General features: G+C 43.4%; 1 protein-coding gene, 1 non-coding gene and 1 pseudogene across 2 annotated transcripts in view; 2 read left to right on the forward strand and 1 right to left on the reverse strand.

Annotated features, from left to right (window-relative positions):
* Nucleotides 1-19254, reverse strand: part of SYT9 (synaptotagmin 9) — a 164607-nt gene extending 145353 nt beyond the window's left edge. The window contains exons 1-2 of the mRNA XM_004716429.3: nucleotides 18845-19254; nucleotides 490-1036 (exon numbers count right to left, since the gene is read on the reverse strand). Coding sequence (XP_004716486.3) covers nucleotides 490-1036; nucleotides 18845-19254 — 957 coding nt within the window. The remainder of the gene's footprint in view (nucleotides 1-489; nucleotides 1037-18844) is intronic.
* LOC115869922 lies at nucleotides 5055-5173 on the forward strand (annotated as a pseudogene).
* On the forward strand, nucleotides 5712-5813 carry LOC115869938. The gene has a single exon (XR_004046453.1). It is a non-coding gene; the product is annotated as a U6 spliceosomal RNA (small nuclear RNA).
* Nucleotides 19255-24077: the final 4823 nt, after the last annotated feature.

Genomic DNA, 24077 nt, shown 5'->3' on the forward strand with positions numbered 1-24077 from the left:
GATGTACAAATGCGCTTTACACAATTGATGTGTGTATGGATTGGGATAACAGTTGTATGAGCCCCTAATAAAATGTTAAAAAAGAGGGGGGGAAAATAAATAAATAAATAAATAAAAACAAAAAAGGAGCTCCTGAGTGTGGTGCAAATGTCCATTGCTTGACTTCTAACAGAAAGTTAGAGTCCACCCAAAGGTGCCTCAGCAGAAAGGCCTGGTGACCTACTTCTGAAAAGCAGCCATGGAAAAAGCAGAGTAGAGCAGCTCTACTCTGATAGACACGGGGTTATCATGGGTTGGAGGCAACTAAATGGTTACTGGGTTGTTATTCTTTCTAACAACAGGCATACCTATATATTGACATGGATTTTAAACTCCTCCCCCCAATAAAATATGGTATAAGTAATCTGTTTCCATGCTCCCCAATAAGTCCCCCACTGACCTACCCACCCACCCTTGCCCCCTCCCCAAAAGAAGAAATGAGGGACTCACATTGGTGACATATTCGATGTCCTTCCAAAGGATGCACTCCCTGGGGAAGTCAGCCAAGTCTAAGAAGTGATCCACCACCACTTGGCCAATTAAGTCATGGCGCGAGAACCTGTCAAAGTCATACACGGAGAAGTGGAGCTTCCGCACAGCAAGGTCATTGTAGGGAACGGGGAATAAAAACACTTCATCAAACACGGGGTTCAGGGTCTTTCGGTGAACTTTAGTCTGGTGTTTGGTTTTACGATCGGGAAGCAAATAGATTTTGACATAAGGATCTGAGGTCCCCGAGAAGTCCTTGGCTGGCAAGTTGACAGCTTTGTGAATCTTCACGATGAGCTGCTCCAAGTCACAGTCGTATTTTAAGATGAAGTTGAGCTTCCCGCAGGCTTTGCTGTTGCTTCTCCTCCCATCCTCGTTATCCACTGACCTCTGCTTATACAACTCCGGCTTGATTCGACCAATGCCAGTCAGCTGTTCCTGCTTTTGAAGCTGCTGGATGTTGAAGTCTGGGTTTGACAAGTTGAGTTGTCTTCGGATTGAATTATGCCTTGAGTGAAGAGCAAGAGAGAACAAAGTTATAAACCTCATTAGCTACCGGCCTTTCAGAAACTTGTGATGTAGGTAGACGGTTATGTTCCACTAAAAGCTTAGACCTGTGGGCTTTCTGTTTTTGGCCTATATTCAAAGTACTCAAATAAGCTGCTCCCTAAGGCTTGAGGCTTAAAATTGAGGGTTGATACCAGGAAATGAACTTGCTAACGTGATCTTGGGGTTTTAGAGGTTCAATACAATTTCTAGACTGTCTAAAATGCCACGAAATAATGTACAAGAGGGCTTCAAAGGTTCGTGGAAAAATTCTGTCACCTTTTCAATCCCATTTTCCACCACCTTTTTGAAGTCCCCTTTTATTTGACTGCTGAACTATAAATATATACACAAACTTTAAATATATATATATATATATATATATGTGTATATATATATATATATATTGTTCTCCTCTACATATAATTACATCCTGAGATTAATCTACTAGCTAAACATTGCCTTTAGGAGAATGAACCTTTTTCTCTAAATTACCTGGACATCCCAGTATACCTTATAGCTTTTAAAGAATGCATGTTCTTTTTTGTCAAAATCTGTAATTCCATCACAGGGACATTGTTGTTGCTCGTTTGTGAATGCATGTGATCGGAGCATGTCTGCTTTTGTTGTACCATGCGGGCAATTAGTGGTCTGGAGATAGGATTTATTTCTGAAACAATCATTAAAGGGCATGAAAATTCAAAGTGAGCTGCTATAAAAAATGCATTTAAGGATTCAAGGCTGGAGTCCGACATTTGCAGGTTAACTATGTGTTAACGAAAGTCTGCACCACTCGCTATCGGTTTGTTGTACTATGGTGTGTACTATGGTTGCTGTGATGCTGGAAGCTCTGGCGCCAATACTTCAAATACCAGCAGGGTTACTCGTGGTGAACAGATGTCAGCAAAGTTTCCAGACTGAGACAGACTAGGGAGAAAGGCCTGGAGATCTCCTTACAAAATTAGCCAATGAACATTTTACAGATGACAACAGGCCATTCCACCTTGCATGCTTAAGAAATACCTAGAAGGATACTCTGCTGGGGGAAGGCGTCATATTTGGTGAGAGAGGTCTGGGTGAGGGCGAGGGAGATGTTCAGTGAAAGCAAACTGGCACAGATGCTGAAACTACGGACTTTAAGTGCTGCAAATCATGAGGTTGATACAGGACTGAACGATACTTTGTTCTTTTATTTATAAAGTCACTGTGAGTTGGAGATGACTTGACAGCTGCTATCTATTTATCTACCCACCCACCCAGTTGTATATCATTCATCTACCAAACTACCTATTGACATACCTAAGCAAGTCTAACCTTCCTGGTTTGGGTTAGAAGTCTCTTTTAAAACTACCTTATCTGTGTGGATTGTCACAAGTTGAGAGAAGCAGTCTTTATATATGCGGTTGTTGGTAAAAAAATTTTTTTAATCATTTTATTGGGGGCTCATACATATATCAACTGTGTAAAGCACATTTGTGCATTCGTTGCCCTAAACAATCTCAAAACATTTGCTCTCCTCTTAAGGCCTTGGCATCAGCTCATTTTCCCCCTCCCTCTCCACTCCCCCTTCCCTCATGAACCCTTGATAATTTATAAATTATTATTTTGTCATGTCTTATACTGTCCGATGTCTACCTTCACCCACTTTTCTGTTGTCCATCCCCCAGAGAGGAGGTTATATGCAGATCCTTGTAATCGGCTCCCCCTTTCCACCCCACCCTCCCTCCATCCCCCTGGTATTACCACTCTCAGCACTGGTCCAGAAGGGATCATTTGTCCTGGATTTCCTGTTTCCAGTTCCTACCTGTACTGATGTCTAGCCAGATTTGTAAGGCAGAATTGGGATCATGATAGTGAGGGGGGGAGGAAGCATTTAGGAACTACAGGAAAGTTGTGCTACACTGCACTGACTGGCTCATCTCCTCCCCGCAACCCTTCTGTAAAGGGGTGTCCAGTTGCCTACAGATGGGTCCCCAGTCCGCACTCCCCCTCATTCACAATGATTTGAGTTTTTGTTCTTTGATGCCTGATCCCTTACTTTTGCTTGTTTTCAGTTCAGAGTTCAGTCATTACTGCGGGGAACAGAAGGATTTCTCTTAAGTTGTCTCCCCAAAATATATGCCAGATTTAGCATGAGAATGATTGTTCTCTAGGCAGCAAAAGTAGGTCAGGTTATTCTCCCCAACATCAGCCATCTAGACTATTAGTCTGACTCACCCTAAATAAGACCCACTCCCTTCTGATAAGGATAGTGGTGGTCTGTTCACTTGCAGGAGATACCAGAGAGGGCAAACCCACCCAAAGATGACCAAGGTTAGGTAGCCATTATCAGCTGTCTAGATCAAGCAGACACCACTGTTTATCCCACAACAAATGTGGGCACACCCCTAGGTCATCCCCCTCCTATTGATTGTATTGCCTATGTCGCTACCCCTCCCTGTGACTTAGGTTATTGTCTGCTATCAGGCAACTTGCATGCCTCCCAGGATAGTAATTGCCCGCTTTATTGTATGAGACACCAGAATGATCAAACTTGTTCTAGAATGAATTGTATTGCCCCTTTCTGTGATGAATGACTCTGTAATCAGATCCCCCTAAAGTGAGATAATGCGTGGTTAGCAATAAATAATGAGGCTCCCTGGTTCTCGAGAGGGTGGCTGGAGAAGGTGGCTAAGGAGGATGAGGCAGTGGCTTCTCTGATGGCTAAGCCCTCTCCACAAGGACCATCAAGCGGGGCTGAGGTGAGCGATGCTACTATGAATTGCATCTGACTCCATTACTTGACTCCATCCTTTAACTCTCATGCTCTCTATGATTTTACTATAATCTCTACTTATTATCGCTGTGCGATTGCGCCTACCGAACCTATGTTTTGTGGGGTTCCCTCTTCCCTTTAACCCCACACATTACATTGTATTGTCTGTAGTCACTCAATAACCTTCATTAAAATTGCCTTTCTGCTAAAAAGTGAAAGGGAACAGACGCTCTGTCTCTAAGGGATTGATAAATACTTGGAGAGGTAAACATTTGGATGCATCTCCACTTCCATTCTTAAGACTGCTTTATGAAATAAAGACATAAAAATGGGATTAATAGGCCCCAAAACATGTTTGAAATCACTGTCCCTTGTCATCATAGAGGCTTTCCTACTGATCATTCCTCTTCTTTCTAAAATATCCTCTCTCCTGATCACTTACCACCCCTGTGGAACCATAAGAGCATAATCACAGAGCAGCCACCTGAACTTGTCACAACCAACAACGTTTAAAGCCGGTAAATGCACCCCGTGTGCACCCAAGCAAATTACACGTGCTCTGCAAGCGGTTGTAAGATTGTAATTCCTTATAGACAAATCCACAATCTTAATGTTTCTCCCTATCTTTGTGATGGCGTGTGGGGAAGGGAGAGCAGGGGATGCTGTGAACGTGCTTAAAGCCTATGGCCCTCTGAGCTTGACCATCAGGACATTCCCATGTTCAGAAGAGGAACTTTTGTCACGAGAGATTAGGACTTTAATCTTGGTAGGAGTTCAAGGGACACAGAAAGAACCGGGATGTAGGAGTAAGTACCCAGCCCTGGGCAGAGGTCATGAGGGGTTAGCACCAGCTCTGTCCCCCTCTGCTGCTGCTTCCTCTCTCTAGAATGTTTTTTTTCTTTCCTTCTTTTTAAAGGGCTGTAGGTACTCTCATCCTCAGTCCCATCCCACCGATTCTGAGCATGCTACGTGCTGTCTCCTCAGTGGCGCTGTTGAGAAATAGAAGCACACCTTCAACACCTCCTGGAAGCCCTCTCTGGGTCAGTTTGTGCTGGAAGAAGAAGCCTGCATCTACAGTCAGTCAGGAGACTGAGACCACAGCTTCTCCCCTAAGGTGCTCCTGAGCAGACTCTGCCTGACAAGTTACTTGTTCTCTGAGTAAGGGCTTTAGAGTCACCACAGTAACCTTTTGTCTTAACCTCTGTCTTTAAAACTAAACTTGGTCAGCTTTGCGCAGTGGCAATATCGTAGCCAGTGAGGTTTATCCGAGGCGCGATTATTGCTAATTGAAAAAAAAACAAAAACTAAACTTGGTCCCATAATTTTTCTTAACTGTGGAGAAAGCTTGTACACTCAAAAGTGTGCGAATTTAATAATTCCTACCCGGAAAATCCAGTAACACTGATTACCTTCTTCAGGCCGTGCAACCACTTTCACTCTCCTTTCCCAAGGGATTCTCCTTCCCTTATTACAAACACATCTCCTAAAACTACCCTCAACACAAACTCAACATCTCCTAAAACTACCCTCAACACAAACTCAACATCTCCTAAAACTACCCTCAACACTAATTCAACATCTCCTAAAAATTCCCTCAACACAAACTCAACATCTCCTAAAAATACCCTCAACACAAACTCAACGTCTCCTAAAACTACCCTCAACACAAACTCAGTATCTCCAATTACCCTCAACACTAACACAACGTCTCCTAAAACTACCCTCAACACAAACTCAACGTATCCTAAAACTACCCTCAACACAAACTCAACGTCTCCTAAAACTACCCTCAACACAAACTCAACGTCTGCTAAAACTACCCTCAACACAAACTCAACGTCTCCTAAAACTACCCTCAACACTAACTCAACGTCTCCTAAAACTACCCTTTGGCAGCACATACATGACAATCAGAACAATGCAGAGATTAGCATGGCCCCTGTGCAGGGATGACATGCAAATTCTTGAAGCGTTCCATATTAAAAAAAAAAAGTGCTGAAGTAAACACTGGTGCTGTATGTATGTATATATACATATATATATAATTTTCATCTTTAATTTAAAGCACATGATGTGGCTACTTAGCAAAGGCACATAATCTGCTTTACTTATGCAGTTTCTCAGACTTGAAATCTGAAGAGAAACATATTGCTACTGGCTTTTTCTAAGTACAGTAGCTTTACAGAGAGTTTGGGGTGGGGAAGGCACACATAAGGAGAGCTCTGTGTTTCAAAGCCCCAAATGAGACGTCATGTCCTCAGAGCCAAAATGCCAGGCAGCCCCCTACAAAAATCCAATACAGCCCTTGATGCTTTCTGGAAATCAGCCACAAATATGAATGTCATTCTATACCCACATGTTATGTAATATTGGCTTTACTCCTGACGCTTTCCCTCCCAATTAAAATGACACTATTTGAAAAACACAATTGAATCTATCTGTAAAGTAGTGGCTGAAAGCTGATAGTAAAGACTGTAACCAGGCCTGATAGCTTCTCACTCCCTAGGGCTCCATTTGGATTGCTTGCAATTTCCTTTCAGGAGAGAACTGGAGATTATGGGAGTTAAGGGTAGAATAGAGAAGCCCTGTGCAGCTGGAGGAGGGTAACTCTTAACTTCCCTGCAGAACCCCTGGAACTCTCTGGGCTGAGAAAAGAGAAGGTAGAGCAGGGAGGCTGCCACAGGGATATGAAAGAGAAGAAGAGGACACGGGAAATCTATATTCTGTGTCAGTCTATACAAATGGAGGAAGAAAAAGCAAGTCAAGAAGAGGAGGGAAAGATGCTAAACAGGAGTATGGGACTCCCTTCCCAGTGTAGATGAGGTGTTTGGATATGATCATGGAGTACAGCCAACTAGAAGCTCCTGGGAACAGTTTGGGATTGTAATGCCACTGACTTAAGTTAGTGTGGCACAGTGGGGATCCCGGCCTAAAGCACAGTCTCTGAAGAGCTCTGTGGGGTCCTCCTTCTTGGTATTCACTGGGCACCAGTGAGGAAAAGAGGAGGTGGTTCAAAAGGATGGAGCGATAAGAAAGCCAGGACGTGGGTGTTGTCCGTAAAAAAAAAAAAAAAAAAATGCCCCACTCTCATTGAATGTTTATCTTGGCTCCCAGCTCTCTAATGGGATGGCATCTTGGCAAATTAGGATTTCAAAATCACCTTCCCTAGGTTCAAGTCAAGGCAGGGAAGTGAGAAAACAGTGGAGACAGGGTACTTGTAGTAGTCTGGGTAGACTAGAGAACCAAATCCATAAACACTCACGTGTATAGGAAAAAACTTTATATATAAGAGCAATTGAATATTGAGAAAACATCCCAGCCCAGATCAAGTCCATAAGTCCGATATTAGCCCAAATGTCTGATACCAACCTATAAATTCCTCTTGAGACTCACGAAACACATGCAATGATGCTGACTACAGGACAATCACAGGCCAGTGGGTGGGAAATCTTGTGCATCCAGGGGCCTTGTAAGCATTTCAGTGCTGGCAGGGGTCTCCACGTGGCTTCTCCAGCTCAGGGCACTAGCCTAGGTCTATGTGCCTTGTCTGCAGAAATGTCTCACAGGGAGTGAGCATGTGACCTGCCTCCAGCAAGCTATTTATGTCCTTAGCGCCTCCAAATGAGGTCATCAAGCTACAACCTGATTGACAGGCTAAACTCCACCCCTTCACTCTGAATCCTCAAATTGACACCAGAATGTGTAACTACCACAGTACTGCTTCCCTTCTTGGAAACTTTCCTGGTGGAAAGAATAGAGTTGGGCTGTCATAAGTCTCAAGAGAGACACAAGAGAGAGGAAAGGGGCAAACAAGGGGTAGACTAAATTACCTGACAAAGTCAGGAAGAACCAGGAATCTGGGGACTTCTTGACCTGGAATTCAGGTACTTCTCAGATGCGGAAACACTGCAGGTAGAGGCATAGGCCCTGGGGCCAGTGGAGGAATGTAGTGAAGTACAGCTGGACACAATACATGAGCTCTGTCCTTCAACCCTGAGTTAAACAGGTTTGGATCCTTGGTGTCTTACCTCCAATACCGTATATCCTGTGTGAGCTGAGGTAACCCTGTGTCTATCAACATTTTCCCCAATACTGCTTACATTCCATGCCTCTTTCCACCTCCATCATTTCAAATAGTGTTCAAGCATTCATCAGTATAGGCTTAAATTGACCCCTTGCTTGCAGTCGGCACCACTGTGCTGCACATGTTATACACTCTTGCCAGATTAGCCTTCTAAAGACCAATCTGACCACCAATATAACTGGTGCTTTTCTTTAGTTTTCTCAAAAGACTTAGCACATACAGAAGTTGGCACATAGCAGCTGCTACTCTAGACATACGTGTAGAGTACATACATGCATGTCATGTACATATCGCTGTTGTTAGTGGTCTTTGATTCATGACAGCACTATGTGTACACAGAACTGTTCCATGGGGTGTTCTAGGCATTAAGCAGCATATTACCAGACCTGTCTTCTAACAGGTCTGTCTTTCTTTGAGTGGACTTCAACAGCCAAGCTTCAAACTAGTAGTTAAGCACTAGTGTACACCACCCAGGGGATCCTTATGAACATAGTTGATGTTGTTGTGGAGGCAGCTCTGATTGACTCATAGCTACCCTATGCACGATTAAAATAAATATTGCCCAGTCCTGCACCATCCTTATAATTACTTTTAAGTTTGAACACATGTTACATTCATGTGTCAATCCATCTCAAGGGACTTACTCTTCTTCAATGCCCCTCCACTCTACCAAGCATGATGTCCTTCTGCAGGAACTGGTCTCTTCTGACAACATGTCTAAAGCACATGCTCACCATCCTTGCCTCTAAGGAGCATCTGGCTGTACTTCTTCCAAGACAGATTTGTTGATGCTTTTGGTAGTCCATGGGACTTTCATTACTCTTCACCAACACCATAAGACAAATTTATCATTTTTTCTTGGTCGTCTTCTTTTTTTTCTCACAGAAGAATATACCCGAGCTTTATTTTAGATTTTTAAATTTCATCTCTAAATGCTTAAATTTATTTTACAGTGTTTAAAAACAGACAAAACAAAACGATCTATTGTTTAGGGAGATTTGGCAAAGTGGTAAAAACTATATAGAAAAACATTGGGCTGATTGACCCAAGGAGCCTCTAAGCACAGTGTCCAATTTCTACTTCTGTTTTTAAGCTTTTAAAAAAAAATCATTTTATTAGGGGCTCATACTCTTATCACAATCCATACATACATCAATTGTGTAAAGCACATTTGTAAATTCATTGCCCTCATCATTCTCAAAACATTTGCTCTCCACTTAAGCCCATCAGCTCATTTTCCCCTCCCTCCCCATTCTCCCCTCCTTCATGAGCCCTTGATAATTTATAAATTATTATTTTGTCATATCTTACACTGTCCGACGTCTCCCTTCACCCACTTTTCTGTTGTCCATCGCCCAGGGAGGAGGTTATATGTACATCCTTGTAATCGGTTCCCCCTTTCCACTTTCTTGGTCTTCTTTATTCAATATTCAACTTTCATATACATATGAGGCAAGTCAAAATACCATGACTTGGGAAAGGCAGACTTTAGTCCTCAAAGTAACAGCTTTGCTTTTCAATACTCTAAAGAGATCTTGTGCTGCTTATTTACTGGTGTAATGTGTCATTTGATCTCTTCACTGTTGCTTCCATATATATTGACTGGTGATCCAAGCAAGGAAAAATCCTTGACTTCAATCTTTTCTTCATTTATCATCATGTTACCTATTGGTCCAGTTGTGAGGATTTTTATTTTCTTTACATTGAGTTGTAAACCATACTGAAGGCTGCAATCCTGGATCTTCCTCAGCCAGTGCAAGTCCTCCTCATTTTCACCAAGCCAGGTTGTGTCATCTGCGTATCACAGGTTAATAAGCCTTCCTCCAAGCCTGATGCCTCATTCTTCTTCATATAATCCAGTTTCTCTGATTATTTTCCCAGCGTACAGTTAAAAAGTATGGTGATAGGATACAAGCCTGACGCACACCTTTCCTGATGTTAAACCATGCAGCATTTCTTTGTTCTGTTTGCACAACTGCCCCTTGATCCGTGTACAAATTCTGCGTGCGCACAATGACATGCTCTGGAATTCCCATTCTTCTCAAGGTTATCCATAGTTTTTTATGATCCACACAGTTGAATGCTTTGGAATAGTCAATAAGACACAAGTAAACATCTTTTTTATATTTTTTAAAATCATTTTTGGAGGCTCATGCAGTTCTTATCACAATACATATATACATCCACTGTGTCAAGGACATTTGTACATATGTTACCATCATCATTTTCAAGATATTTTCTTTCTACTTGAGCCCTTCGTATCAGCTCATTTTTTCCTCTCCTTCCTCCACCCTCCCTCCTTCACAAACCCTGGATAATTTTTAAATTATTATTTTTTTAATGTCTTACACTGACCAATATCTCCTTTCACCCACTTTTCTGTTGCCTGTCCCCCAGGGAGGGGATTATATGTAGATCTTTGTGATCACTTCCCCTTTTCTCACCCAACCTTCCCCTTCCCCTCCTGGTTTCACTGCTCTCATTATTGGTCCTGAGGGGTTTGTCTGTTTTGGATTCCCTATTTCCAGCTCTTATCTGTACCAGTGTACATGCGCCGGTCTAGCCAGATTTGTAAGGTAGAATTGGGATCATGATAGTGGGCGGGGGGGGAGCATTACAAAACTAGAGAAAAGTTGCATGTTTCATCGATGCTATACTGCACCCTGACTGGCTCATCTCTTCCCTTGTGACCTTCTGTAAGGGGATGCCCAATTGTCTACAGATGGGCTTTGGGTCTCCCCTCTGCACTCCGCCTCATTCACATTGATATGATTTTTTGTTCTGGGTCTTTCTCGTATTCTTTTCTTTCACCCAAGATGCATCTGATATCAGCACTGATATCCTTTGTCCCACATCCTCTTCTCAATCTGGCTTGAATCCTCTGGAAGATCCTTGGCAATGTCCTTGTGCAACTCTTATTGGATGATCTTCAATATAATTTTACTAACATGTGATATCAATGGTATTGTTCCATAATTTAAGCATTCTGTTGGGTCACCTTTCTTTGACATGGGTACAAATATGGATCTCTTATAAGCAGTTGGCCAAGTAGTTATATTCAAAATTGTCTGGCATAGATGAGTGAGTGCTTCCAGTGCTTCATCAGATTGTGGGAACATTTCAATTAGTATTCCATCACTTCCTGGAGCCTTGTTTTGGGTTAATGCTTTTAGTGCAGCTTGGACTTCTTCCTTCTGTACCATTAGTTCTTGCTCATATGCTATCTCTTGAATGGTTGAATGTTGATGAGCTATTTCTGGTACAGTGACTCTGTATTTTTTGCATCTTCTATGGATGCTTCCTGTATCACCCAACATTTTGCCCATAGTATCTTTCAGTATTAAAACTTGAAGCTTTCATTCTTTTCTTGAGTTCTTTAAGGTATGTTGAGCATCTTCTTCCTTGTTGGTTTTCTAACTGTAGGAATGTACATATTTCATTACAATATTTTACTTTGAGTTCTTGAGCTGACTTTTGAAATTTTCTGTTGAGCTCTTTGACTCCATAATTTCTTCCATTTGTCTTGGATACTCTTCAGTCCAGAGAAAGTTTTAAATCTCCTCTGACATAACACTGTGATCTTTTCTTTCCTGTCATTTTAAGGACCTATTGGATTCAACATGTGTGTTCTTGATGCTATCCCACAGCTCATCAGTCTCTTGTCATTCATGTAAAATTGAATGGGATATACTCAAGGCCGTATTTTGGCTCCCGTGGACTTGATTTCATTTTCTTTAGCTTCAACAAACTTACATAAGAGCAACTGAAGGTCTGTTCCACAGCCAGTGCTTGGCCTGGTTTTAGCTTCTGATATTGAACGTCCCCATTGTCTCTCCCCACAGTTATAGTCAATTTGATTTCTGTGCTTCTGTCTGGAAAACTGTACGTGAATAGTCACTTTCTGTGTTGCTGACAAAAGGTATTTGTGTTGAGTAAGTCATTGGTCTTGCCAAAATTCTACCATGCGCTCTCAAGCTTTGCTTCTAGCACTAAGACCTTATTTCCTAAGTACTGTTCCTTCCTCTTTGTTTCCAACTTTTGCATCCCAATCACCAATTATTATCATTGAAACTTGATTGCATGTTTGATCAATTTCAGACAGAAGTTGATGGAATCCTTCAATTTCAGCATCACTAGCTTTCATGTTTTGTACATAAATTTGAATAATAGCTGTGTTGATTGCATTTTCTTAAATGCAGATAGACAGAATTCTATCAGAGAATATTGTATTTCAAGATAGCTCTTGACATGTCCTTTATTGATGAGGAATGTAATGCCATTCCTCTTGCTTGTGTCATTCCTCGCATAGTAAAACATAGGCTTTTCTGATTCAAAATTGTCAACACCGGTCCATTTTGGCTCACTAATGCCTAGACTATCAATCTTTATGCACTTCATTTTTAATGACATCCAATTTTCCTAGATTCATACTTATTAGATTCCAAGCTTGATAATTAATAGATATTCACAGCTGTTTCTTCTCATTCTGAGTCATGTCCCTTCAGCTAACGAAGGTCCCAACGGCTTTAGGCTCACAGGCTTTACTTCATCAGCCTCCTCAGCGTGAACTCTACTTGGAGAAGGCAGCTCTTCATCATAATCAGAGTGGGCTTCCACCCTGAGGGGCTCATCTGCTGGCACTCTCTCTGACAGTGTTCTGCTTCTAGTTACTAGCTTTTCAGTAACCGACAATGTCTCCACAGGGTTTCCGGTGACTAATTCCCCTGAACTGGACACCCTACTCCTTCTCTGTAGTCTGTCCTTTGTCTAGAAGTTCTGATGAAATCTGTTCATTTTGAGTGGCCCTGCTGGTATTTAAAACACCAGTGACATAGCACCCAGCATCACAGCAATACACAGCCCACCACAGTACTGACAGACAAGTGGTGGATGAACATAATAATTTCAAATAATTAAACCACAATAGAGGAAATAGGATCATTGAGCGGTGCAAATATAATGCATTAACCAAAAGCTTCGAGGTTCAAGTTTGACCAAAGGAGCCTCAGAAGAAAGGCCTGGTAATCAGCTTCTGAAAAAAAATTAAAACACAGTCATCACAAAATCTATGGAGCACAGTTCTATTCTGACACACATCACCATGAGTCGGAAAAAAGTCAGCAACAGCTAAAAAAGAGAAAAAACACAGTATCTTGAGTTTCAAGGTCGCATAAAAGTTAAGGGAAGTTTAGGGAACTTCCATTTTTGAAGCTGTTTACTATTCTGAAGAAATCATTAAATGAGTGATTCAAACATCATTATATAGACTTAATCCTTGCTATTGTTGTTAGGTGCCATCTAGTCAGTTCCAACCAGTCACCCGATGCACAACAGAAGGGGACACTGCCTGGTCCTCCACCACCCCGACAACTGTTCTTATGCTTCAGCTCATTGTTGCAGCCACTGTCCACTTACTACTGGAGCTGCAGCCAGTAATGGGACTCAAATTCAAAGTGCAATGGCCGTCTTCTTCCAACCCGGTCACTGTGTTCCTGTGACTATGGATTTCTTATCCAGAGATAAGGTCAGAAGTCTAAATGTGGGGTCTTAAAGAATGGGAGGCCTGACCCGGTTGGCCTTCAGCCAGCCTCACATCATTACAGGCTCTCCTCCGGTTATACATCTGGCCCTTTGCCATTCTTGCCAGTAGAACCAAAGAAAAGTGACCTAATGCTGACCAGTGTATTTATTCATTCATTTTACAAAATCCACTCTGCACCAGGGATCTGCATAGAAACAGATGTGACCACACAGAGCTCATAATTAAGAGCGCCGGACTGGCAGCAAAGAAGCGGATAGTTGTTTAATTAGAAATAGTACGGTGAGGGCGTGGGGCTAACAGGGAGCTGATATCGAGGAGTTCAAGGAAGAGAATGTCTTGAAACTGACTGTGGTAGCAATTGTACAATACTGCTGGATGTGACTGAACTATGGAATGATATTAATATCTGGATTAATCACCAATAAAATGTTTTTTTAAAAAAGAAATAGCTCAGTCCTGTAAAGGAGTAAAAACAATGCAACACGAGAAAGAACTAAGTGGGGGTCAAGGGGGACTCTATGGAGGACAGGACACACACTCAGGTGGTCAGGGACCCTTTCTGAGGAGGTGACATTTCAGTTGGGACATTAAATCTATAGAGCCAATAACCAGAATAAGGGTTCCTGGGGGGTATGGCAAGGAAGGTAGGGTTGGGGTTCATGGGGAGATGATATCCAGGACTCCAAGAAGGAAGAAAATATTATGAAATTGATTGTGGTAGAGATTGTACACACTGCTTGATATGACTGAACTACTGAATGGTATGATGTCTTAATAAAATGGTTTAAAAATTAAGAAGGTTACAAAGGAACAAGGCAAGGTAAAGAGAAAGAAAAAGCAGCCCACGCTGAGGAAACTGCATCAACATAAGAATGGGATTGATATGTGGACAGAAGTTTTTAAAAAGTTGGGGTGGCTGGAGGGTAAGACTTTGTTCCGGGGAGTCTGTTGTGAATGGTGATCTCTGGTATTGTGCAACCTAGTCGCCTTGGCCAGGAGGTGAGGTTGACAAGGGCATATAATGACATTACGCAGAGCCTTAAAAGACCTGAGACAGGTGTGGTGTTACAACTGTTTTTTTTTTTCTTTAACTCAAAATGTTACCTAAAAAGATTGAGAAAGCTTAAGAAAACAGGATAGACTCTCGTGCATCTTGGGATGTGAACCAGGAAATGCCTTAGATGACCTTTCAAAATTTTCTCTATTCTGGGGATTCAGAGGTTTTCATAGGTTCAGGATGGAGATATTTTAACGCGCCTGTGCTGAGAAATTCTGTGAAAATTAAAATATTCACCTATCCAAGTTATTAGGGTCATTATACAAAGGGATTCTGTTCAAACTGAAGAGAATTCACACGGATTTTCAGTGGCTTTAAAGAGACATGGAGCTAACTGGGAACAGAATCTACCATGTTTGATTTTAACGTATAACAAGTGTCACCCTGATAAGGAATATTCCTAGAAGATAAAATAAAGCTTATCTTTAAGACATCCCAAAATGGCCCTGAAAGGGCCAAGGGAGATTAAGATTTCTGATGCAAATGCTGCTGCAGAAGCGAGGGCAGTCTCTGTGGCAGGTGAGCATGCCCATAATGACCACTAATGTCTTGGGAGTCGCGGATCAAGGACACCCGGGACAAGTGACAAGGGCTGCAGGGAGAAAGCAGTAAGGCATGTTGCTGTTGTCAGGTGCCATCAAGGCCATTTCAACTCATAGCTACCCCCGAGACAGAGCAGAACTGCCTCTAGCCCTGGTGGTGCAGTGGTTACATATTGGGCTGTGATCCTCACCGTGCGCAGTTAGTTGGAAACTACCAGCTTCTCCTCGCGAGACACAGGAGGCTTTCGACTCCGGTAAAGACTAAGTCTCAGAAAACCACAGGGCAGTTCTACGCTGTCCTGTAGGGCTGCTATGAGTCGGCATCGACTCGGTGGCAGTGAGTTTGGGTTCGGTTCAATCCTTACTGGCAGACCACCACGCATTTCTTCGGTGGAGCCTGCTAAGTGGGTTGAAGCTACCAAGCATTTGGTCCACAGCTGAGCACTTAACCACTGTCATCAGGGATCTTCCAGTAGGGCGTACTGGATTTTTGTGGATAGAAAATAAGAGAGCGGGATGGTGGGAAAGAGACAGTGGAAGAGCGGGGCAAGAAGGGAGGGAGGGAGACACGGCACAGAGCAAGGAGCATAATGAGAAAGACGAGAGAAGAAATGGGTAACGAGAAAAGCAGCCTCTAGCAATTAATCTCACTCAGCAAAGAGTACCTGCCCCTCCCCACAAATGGTATCACATACAGCACTTTACGAACTTTAAATTGTTTGAGCGCGCCGGAGAAATTTTCATTCATTTTCCACCCTGTCAGTAAGAATAAATTAGAAGTCTGTACACCACTCATACTATAGTGAGACCATGAGGCAAAGATAAGTATTTCCAGACAGAACTCCTAAAACTAGGTCAGTAGTAATTTAGGTATGAAGGTTTTAAATGTGCAATGCTGCAAATTAATTGTCAGTATTAGGTCAAGTAGAGCTAGAAAGAGTTTATTCTTCTTAAGGCAGTTCAGTTATTTTGGCTATCCAGTAAGATCATTTTAATTGCACAATGCTAAAATTAAAATAAACGTGAATCTAAAATGCATTTTACCGAGCTAATGCCCCCAAATCCTCTCTTTTATTTTTGTGTCTTACACCAAATTTCCCAAATCCAAGGTGAAGATATCTATAGTTTATATTTATATGTGGGTTATATTTATGGACTCACACAGCAAAATGTTTATCCATTTTTCTGGGATAAATGTTAGATAGGGATATTATTGCTATCAATTCATTATAAATATGGCAGAGTCCCCAGATCTATAAACTACTAGAGATATAGTACTATCCCTGTGAAGGAGCCCTGGTAACATAGCGGGTTACACATTTGGGTTGCTAACCACAAGGTCAGCAGTTTGAATCCACCAGCTGCGACAAGGGAAAAAGGTGAGGCTTTCTGCTCCCATAAAGATTTACTGTTTCGGAAAGCTGCCTACAGCAGTTCTACTCTGTCCATACGACTGCTCCGAGTCCCAAGAGACCCGATGACGGTGAGCTTGGTTTGGGGTCTAGTTTGGATATTGGTGGGACCCAGACCAGAAAAGTTACATTCTGAGTAGAAGCAGGCAGGAGACGATTTCAACAGTGCCTCTATGTGAAAGGCTCTAGTCAGGAAAGGATTGGGAGGGTTTTAGTATGGCTCTCGACGCCTGCACCAACTCCATGGCAGTTCCTGTTACACTGAAGCCGTAAGGCTGAAGAGAGATTCTCATGCTACAAGCTAAGGACTTCTCTACATCAAGTGGCAAACCACCAACCGCTTCCTCACAGAGGAACAGTGTAGGCTCAGCTCTGATTCAGAAATGGAAATGATGCTAAAATAGATTTCTGAAAAAAATTAAATTATACACTGTCATATTCCATCCCACTTAATGTGAATGAGCTGAGCCTCTAGGATAAACTTGATTAACATAAAAAGGGTGAAATCTTATGTCTGTTTCTAGAGAATAAATAAAAAAGATTAAAAAACCATATTCTCAGACTGTGCTTGTACTTTCCAAATCACAGCACATGCAATTCCTCTGGCTATCACTCAAGCAAATGTTTTCATTTTAAAGAAAGCTGCTTCCTGAGTCTCTTTCCCTGAAATCTCTTATTGAAAATGCGTTCCTACATCCAGTGGTTTGGAACTGGCTGTTTAGTGTCAAACCCGAGCCTTAGGGGAGGCTGGTCCCAATCATGATGATGGGGACAACAGCAAGGAGTAAAACAAAGTGGCAGTCACGTTGTGAAGCACCATTTATACGTCGGCACCATTGCTATTCCCCTTGAACAGAAAAGAAATTTAAAACATACAAAGGTGGAGGAATTTGTCCAAGATCCCACGGTTAAGTTCACGGGATCCCAGAGTGCATGCTTGTACCATCACACTGTTCGCTCTCTGGTACTCAGGAGCATGGCATATCCAGAGACTGGGAAGAGAGCGACCCTAGATCTGGCGTCATGGCCTGAATTGTGTCTTCCACAATATATGCTGGAATCCTGACCCCTAACCCTGTTGATGTCATCCCATCTGGGACATGGATTTTCTCATATTTTAACAATGCCACATCACAGCGTTAAGATGTGTCCTCCATCTACTCACTTCTGAGCTATAAAACATTGTGGAGTAGATACAGAAGCAGGCTAGGCAAGGAGAAGACAGACTATCTGATAATGACAAAGCAGATGGAATTGACAAGGCCAGGAACACCAAGGGTAGTTGGCTAGTAGAAGCTGAACAGGCAAGGAAGCGTTTTCCACCAGAGTCACTTCTTGAATTTGATCTTCTAACTTGCTGGACTCTGAGTACATACATCTTTGTCTTTTAAAGTCACCCACTTGTGGCATTTCTGTGACAGCAGTACTCTGGAACTAAAACAGCCTGGGTATTCCATTGGCTCCCTTAAAGCTGGAAAAGGGCACGAACCTCCAGCCACACTGTGACATGTGAAGTGAACCTGTGCATGACAACTGCTAGGTGAGGGGCACAGGGAACAAATTCTAAAGCACCAGGCCCTCTGGGGGAGGAAGATGAGGTTGCCCATTCTCATAGGGTTACATCTCAGAAACTTATGCAGACAGTGCTACTCTGTCCTACAGGCTCACTAGGAGTAAGAATCAACTCGATGGCTGAGAGTCTGAGTTTTGAGGAAGGCAGCAGAGGACAATGGCTAAGAGGTCAGGTTCTGGTGTGGGTTGAACTAGTGTTCAAATCCTGTTCTGGGCACTTTGGTGCTTAATCTCCTTAAGTTCCTTCTTCTGTAAAAAAAATAGTGAAAGTATCCATATCACACAAAGTTGTGTGCTATCAAATAAGCATAAGCATTCAACATAAGCATTAGCTTATGAAGTTCTTAGTATAGTAGTTGACACACAAAACAGAAAAACAAACTGGATTCTGACTCATGGTGACCTATAGGACCGAGTCGAATTCCCCTGTGGGTTTCTGAGACTGAATCATTACCACGAGTGGAGAGCCTCATCTTTCCCCCTCAGAGTGGCTGATGGTTTCCAACCACCAAGCTTGCAGTTAGCAGCCCATGGAGTAGCCCACTATGCCACCAAGGATCCTCATAGTTGATATAATATCATCATTCATACTGTCACAGGGAGCTACTATGAGCTAAGCAGATATTAAATAGAGACTCAGAAGCTAATTCCAGCTGAGGAAGAAACAAGTTCCCCATATCCACGTCTCCAGTATTGGACAGACAGCTAGAAGGTTGCAGACTCCCTGGTTAACCAATGCCAGTGCTGCCAAGGGAGGGGCAAGGCAGGGACCATCCTCCTTCAGAAAGGAAGAGAGCATTACTGACCGAGCAGATGAGGTCGGCTCTGTGACTTGGCGCTGGACTCGGATGCCATGAGCACAGTTCTCCTGGAGCCCTGGCTGGGTTGAGAGGGGAATGTCAGGGGAGGTGTGGCTGATCTTCATGGAGGAGTCGGGGCAGGGCGTGGGAGGGTCTAGGAAGTCCTCGCTGTTCTCTTGCTCGTTGGTCTCGGTGTCCGTATAGTTAAGAGGCTCCTGGTTGTTGTCTTTGCTACCAGAGAGCAGACCGCGTTCTCGCCATGGAACCCAGCAGAGCTTCCAAGACACGAAGAGAGACACACCAAAGAGAGCGAGGCCACAGGCAGTGACCACGAGGGTCAGCAGGCTCACGGAGATATCTGCAAAGAAGCAAAGATCACAGGTCAATAGGATGGCTCCCTCCACGCCCTCATTCATTCAGCCCTCGGGAGCTTTTGGGGGGAGCCCAGGGCACTTGATTCTGAGGCAGAAACAATGAAGATTTAGAGATAAGCCACCGAAGCCAGTGAGCAAAAGAGCAGAGGAGGTAACCCCCAGGCTATGTCCAGAAGGATCAGCATCCTTTTATAGGAAGAAGAATCCCATTGCCAGAGTCTAATTAGACTCATAGCAACCTCAAGGGAGAGAGCAGCACTCTGCCAGAGAGTTGTTTCCAAGGCTATGAGTCTTTGGGATGCAGACTGCCTCATCTTTCTCCAGTGGAGTGGCTGGTGGGTTCAAACCGCTGACCTTTCGGGTATCAGCAGAGTACATAACCACTGAGCTACCAGGGCTCCTTTCTATAGCAAGAGCTATGAAATTCAGCCAGACAAGTCAGGTAAGACCCTATCCTGCAGGCACCGTGAATCACTGACAATATATGACCAGAACAGTTTCAACTGTCCTTAAAAATGACTCTGTCATCTCCCAGAGCTATTTGGGAATGGCTTATATAATGGCTTTATAAAAACCAGTTCACCAGTAACCAGTTGCCATCACGCCAACGCCAACGCCAACTCCTGGTGACCCTGTGTGTGTCAGAGGAGAAGGGTACTCACAGGGTTTTTAATGGTTGACTTTTAAAAAAATTATAAATAAATCATTTTATTGGGGGCTCTTACAGCTCTTATAACAACCCACATATCAACTGTATCAAGCATATTTGTACATATGTTGCCATCATCATTTTCAAAATAGTTTCTTTCCATTTGAGCCCTTGGTATCAGCTCCTCTTTTTTCCCCTCCCCCCCCTCCCACCCTCATGGACCCCTGATAAACTAAAAATTATTATTTTCATATCTTACACTGACCGCTATCTCCCTTCATCCATGTAATTGTTTGTCCCCCCTGGGGAGGGAGGAATGTGTGTCATTGTAGTCCCTTCCCCTTTTCTCCCCCTCCTACCCACACCTTCCCCCTATGTTCAGGGTATCCCACTGCTGGTCCTGGGGGGCTTATCTGTCCTGGATTCCATGTGTTGAGAGCTCTTATCTGTACCAGTGTGTGTGTGTGCCAGATTTGTAAGATAGAACTGGGGACATGCTAGTGGGGAGGAGAAAGCATTAAAGAACTAGAGCAGCGGTTCTCAATCTGTGGGTTGCGAACCCTTTGTGGGCTGAAGGACCCTTACATAGGGGTTGCCCGATTCATAACAGTAGCAAAGTCACAATTATGAAGTAGCAACGAAAATAATTTTATGGTTGGGCGGTCACCACAACATGAGGAACTGTATTAAAAGGGTGGCAGTATTAAGAAGGTGGAGAACCACTGAATTAGAGGAATGTCATATGTTCCATTGGTGCTGTGCTACACCCTGGCTGTCTCGTTCTTTCCTTGGGACCCTTCTGGGAGTGCATGTCCAATTATCTACAGATGGACTTTGGATCTCCACTCTGACAATGGTTGATTTTTTTAAGGAGTAGATCACCAAGCTTTTCTTCCAAGCTGCCTTCAGTGAACACAAACCTCCTGGTTAGCAAATAACCTTCTGGTTAGCAAGCGAGCACATTACTCATTTGTATCACCTGGAGAATAAGTGCTCATATGCTATTTTTGATATTATGCTTTTACAACTTAAATTTGCGTGTATAGGGTAAACCATTTTCCATTTCAACAGTCTTCGCATGTGCAGTTCATTGCCATTCAGCATGATCATCATGCTATTCAACTACCACTCTTATCCATTTCAAATTTCCCCAACACCCTTTAAAGAAACTCAGTGCCCCCTAAGTACTGAAGGTTTACGCCCAACAATGCTCAAGCTCTGTAGATTTTGCAGCACTCCATGGCCCCATTCCCGTGACCCTTAGTAGAGTGGCAAACTTGAGCATCCCTAGAAGTTGTCCCCGACACGAGCAGTCAATGGCAAGTAGTTTATTTAGGAGGTGTAGGAAACACTGGTAGGGAGTGGGAAGTTGAGGCAGGGAAGCATTTAGAAAAGAGGACGTTGACTGTCAAGTCAATTACCCCAGTGGGAGACTGGAGCTTCGGCCTACTGGGGATGCTCCGTATACCTTTGAGTTATCCTGCCCAAGGACAAAGGACCTGTGTTAGTCTGGGTAAACCAGGGAAACAAAGCCACAGAAACTCATACGTATAAGAGAGTATTATATAAAGGGCAAGCATACATCAAGAAAGCATCCCAACCCAGTTCTGTCCAGGCCCACAAGTTCAACACTAGCCCACATGTCCGACACCAATCCACAAAGTCCTCCTCAATCTCACAAAACACACCCAATGATGCTGACTGCAGGAGGTAAGCTGAATCAGTGGGCGTGTAAGCATCTCAGCGCAAGCAGGGGTCTCCCTCCGCAAGGCTGCTCCAGCACCCAGGGCTGCATCAGGATAGAGATCTATGTGACTTCTCCTCAGGGATGTCTTGCAAGAAGTGAGCCTTGCCAGCTGAAGCAGGGAACTGGCTAAGGCAACTGCACCCTGGTCTGACCATCAGGAAGCAAGAGGCCTGCGAACTAAAAAGACAAGGCTCACGGAGCCATTTATCTCTCCACCCTTTAGTTAATCCCACATGTGTTTATCTACTAGGTTGGCACAATAACCTTAAGTATCTCAGGACCTGAACCATGTACATATCCACTCCCGTCAGTCATTGATGGGGGGCAGCTCTCAAGGAATACTAAAGTCTTGGCATTTCCACCGAAGTAAACTTCACAGCGAGAATATGTCCACATGTGAATAAATGTGGGTGCTAGCTGTTTGAGTGAATTGGCATATATGCTCTGAAGTGATAAGTGATCATGGAGATTTAGTAATGGCAGCATGCCCTACATGGGTCTGTGACCCCATGGCAGAGCAGCATTCAGTGGCTGGATATCCAACTTTCAAAACACAGTCCAACCCCCTCTAGACTTCATTGCAGGAACCAGGAAGTAGGAGGAACCAGCATGACTCAATTCCTGCACTGGTGTGGCTGGAAACTCCCTATTTGATAGGACAGTGCTTGCTCCGTGCCTCTACCTGACAGTCAATCTATGTGATGGACTTTCTCATGAGTTCCCCAGGTTCTCCCTACGTTTTATCTTTCCTCCCATGCTTAGCATTTGCATTATTTCAACCAAAGTTGTCCATATGCATACTTCATGTCAGGTACTGTGCTAGGCTCTGGACATACACTGAGAAACATGACAGACACACCCCAAACCTTCTTAGGATTCTTATTTTAGTAAAAGAGGAAATGAGAAATCCGTTACAACTATTCACCAGCAACACCAACAGTCTGTGATCTATGGAAACTGGTATTTCTGCTGAGGTATACATTCGATCTTCTCTGGCAAGTCACTCAGGAGTTATGGTGGTGTAGTGAGTTATACATTAGGCTGCTAACCACAAGGTCAGCAGTTCAAAACCATCAGCTACTTCAAAGAGAAAGACGAGGCTTTCTGCTCTTGTACAGAAAGATTAGGTCTCAGAAACCCACAGGGGCAGTTCTACTCTGTCCCCTAGGGTGGCTATGAGTCAGAATGGACTCACTGGCAGTGGATTCGCAAGTCGCTTACCTGCTGACCACCTACCATGCATGTGCATTCTTAATAACATAGTCTCTTCAGGAAAGTTGCTTTTGGAAGAAAGCTCATGCTCATGCTGGTGATGGGTCTAACATAGCTCCTCTCTCCCTCCCCTCCGATCTTTGTCCTTGTGAAACAATGATGCCTCCACTTGAAAACACTGGTGGTTCTGGCCCTACATGGGTAACTGAGCTAAAATGATCACCCCTTTTCTGCCCTCCATCCCACCGAGATTTCAATGAGTAGAATTTTTAGAACAAAGAGGAGCACGAGTAGCATCAATCCATCAGGAACTTAAAAGACATTCCTGGAATTATTTTCAAGGAAAAGCCAATCCCTGCTGACCATGACAAAACCCAGGGGAAAGAAGGGGCCCCGGGGGAGGAAAAAGTAAAGGCCAAGTGCAGAGCAGCAAGGGACTAAGGGGCCAAAGTGGAGTCGCTGAGGTCACAGGGAAAACCATGGGAAACCAGGCCTATGCCCCACACAGTTCTGGCAGCTCCCTCAGTAGACAGGAAAATGGGGGGTGCAAAGTTCTTGACAGGTACCTCCTGGTTGAGGCAGAGGGAAGGAGGAGGCCTGTCCCAAATAATCAGACTGCCACAACAAACTTTAATGCCCACCTATCCCAAATTAGAAAAATCAGTACTGAAAAGCTCTCCTTAGTAGTGAAATCCCTTAACACATATTCTATAATCGGAACCATCTCTGGGGCAGGGATGCTTTCCTGCAGCTTTTTAATCACTCTATACTGTCCAGACACAAACATTTCAAGGCGTGTGACAGAGGAGGGGCATGCATGCTAGGAGGTGGGAGCTCTTAGGAGGTAATGTAAGTACTAGATTACACTTCATCAAAAGATCACTCTCACTCCACAGGGTCCCTTCCAAGGGAGGGGTGCTGTCAATGCCCCATCCTGGTCTTCCCCATGTGACTTATTCCACCCAATGAGATATAAGTAGATGTATCCCATGCTACCTTGACAAAACCAAAATCCTCATAACTGGACCAATAGTTAACATCATGATTAATGGAGAAAAGATTGAAGCTGTCAAGGATTTTGTCTTGCCTGGATCCACAATCCGCAATCAAGAGATCAAAAGAGATGTTTTATTGGGTAAATCTGCTGCACAAGACCTCTTTAGAGTATCAAAAAGCAAGGATATTACTTTGAGGACTAAGGTGTGCCCAAGTATTTTCTTTTTTTTTTTTCATTTACATATTTGAGGGGTTTTTTTT

This window comes from Echinops telfairi, unplaced genomic scaffold (genome assembly GCF_000313985.2).
Source record: "Echinops telfairi isolate 266 unplaced genomic scaffold, ASM31398v2 ScPeMD7_60;HRSCAF=208, whole genome shotgun sequence".
NCBI lineage: Eukaryota > Metazoa > Chordata > Mammalia > Afrosoricida > Tenrecidae > Echinops > Echinops telfairi.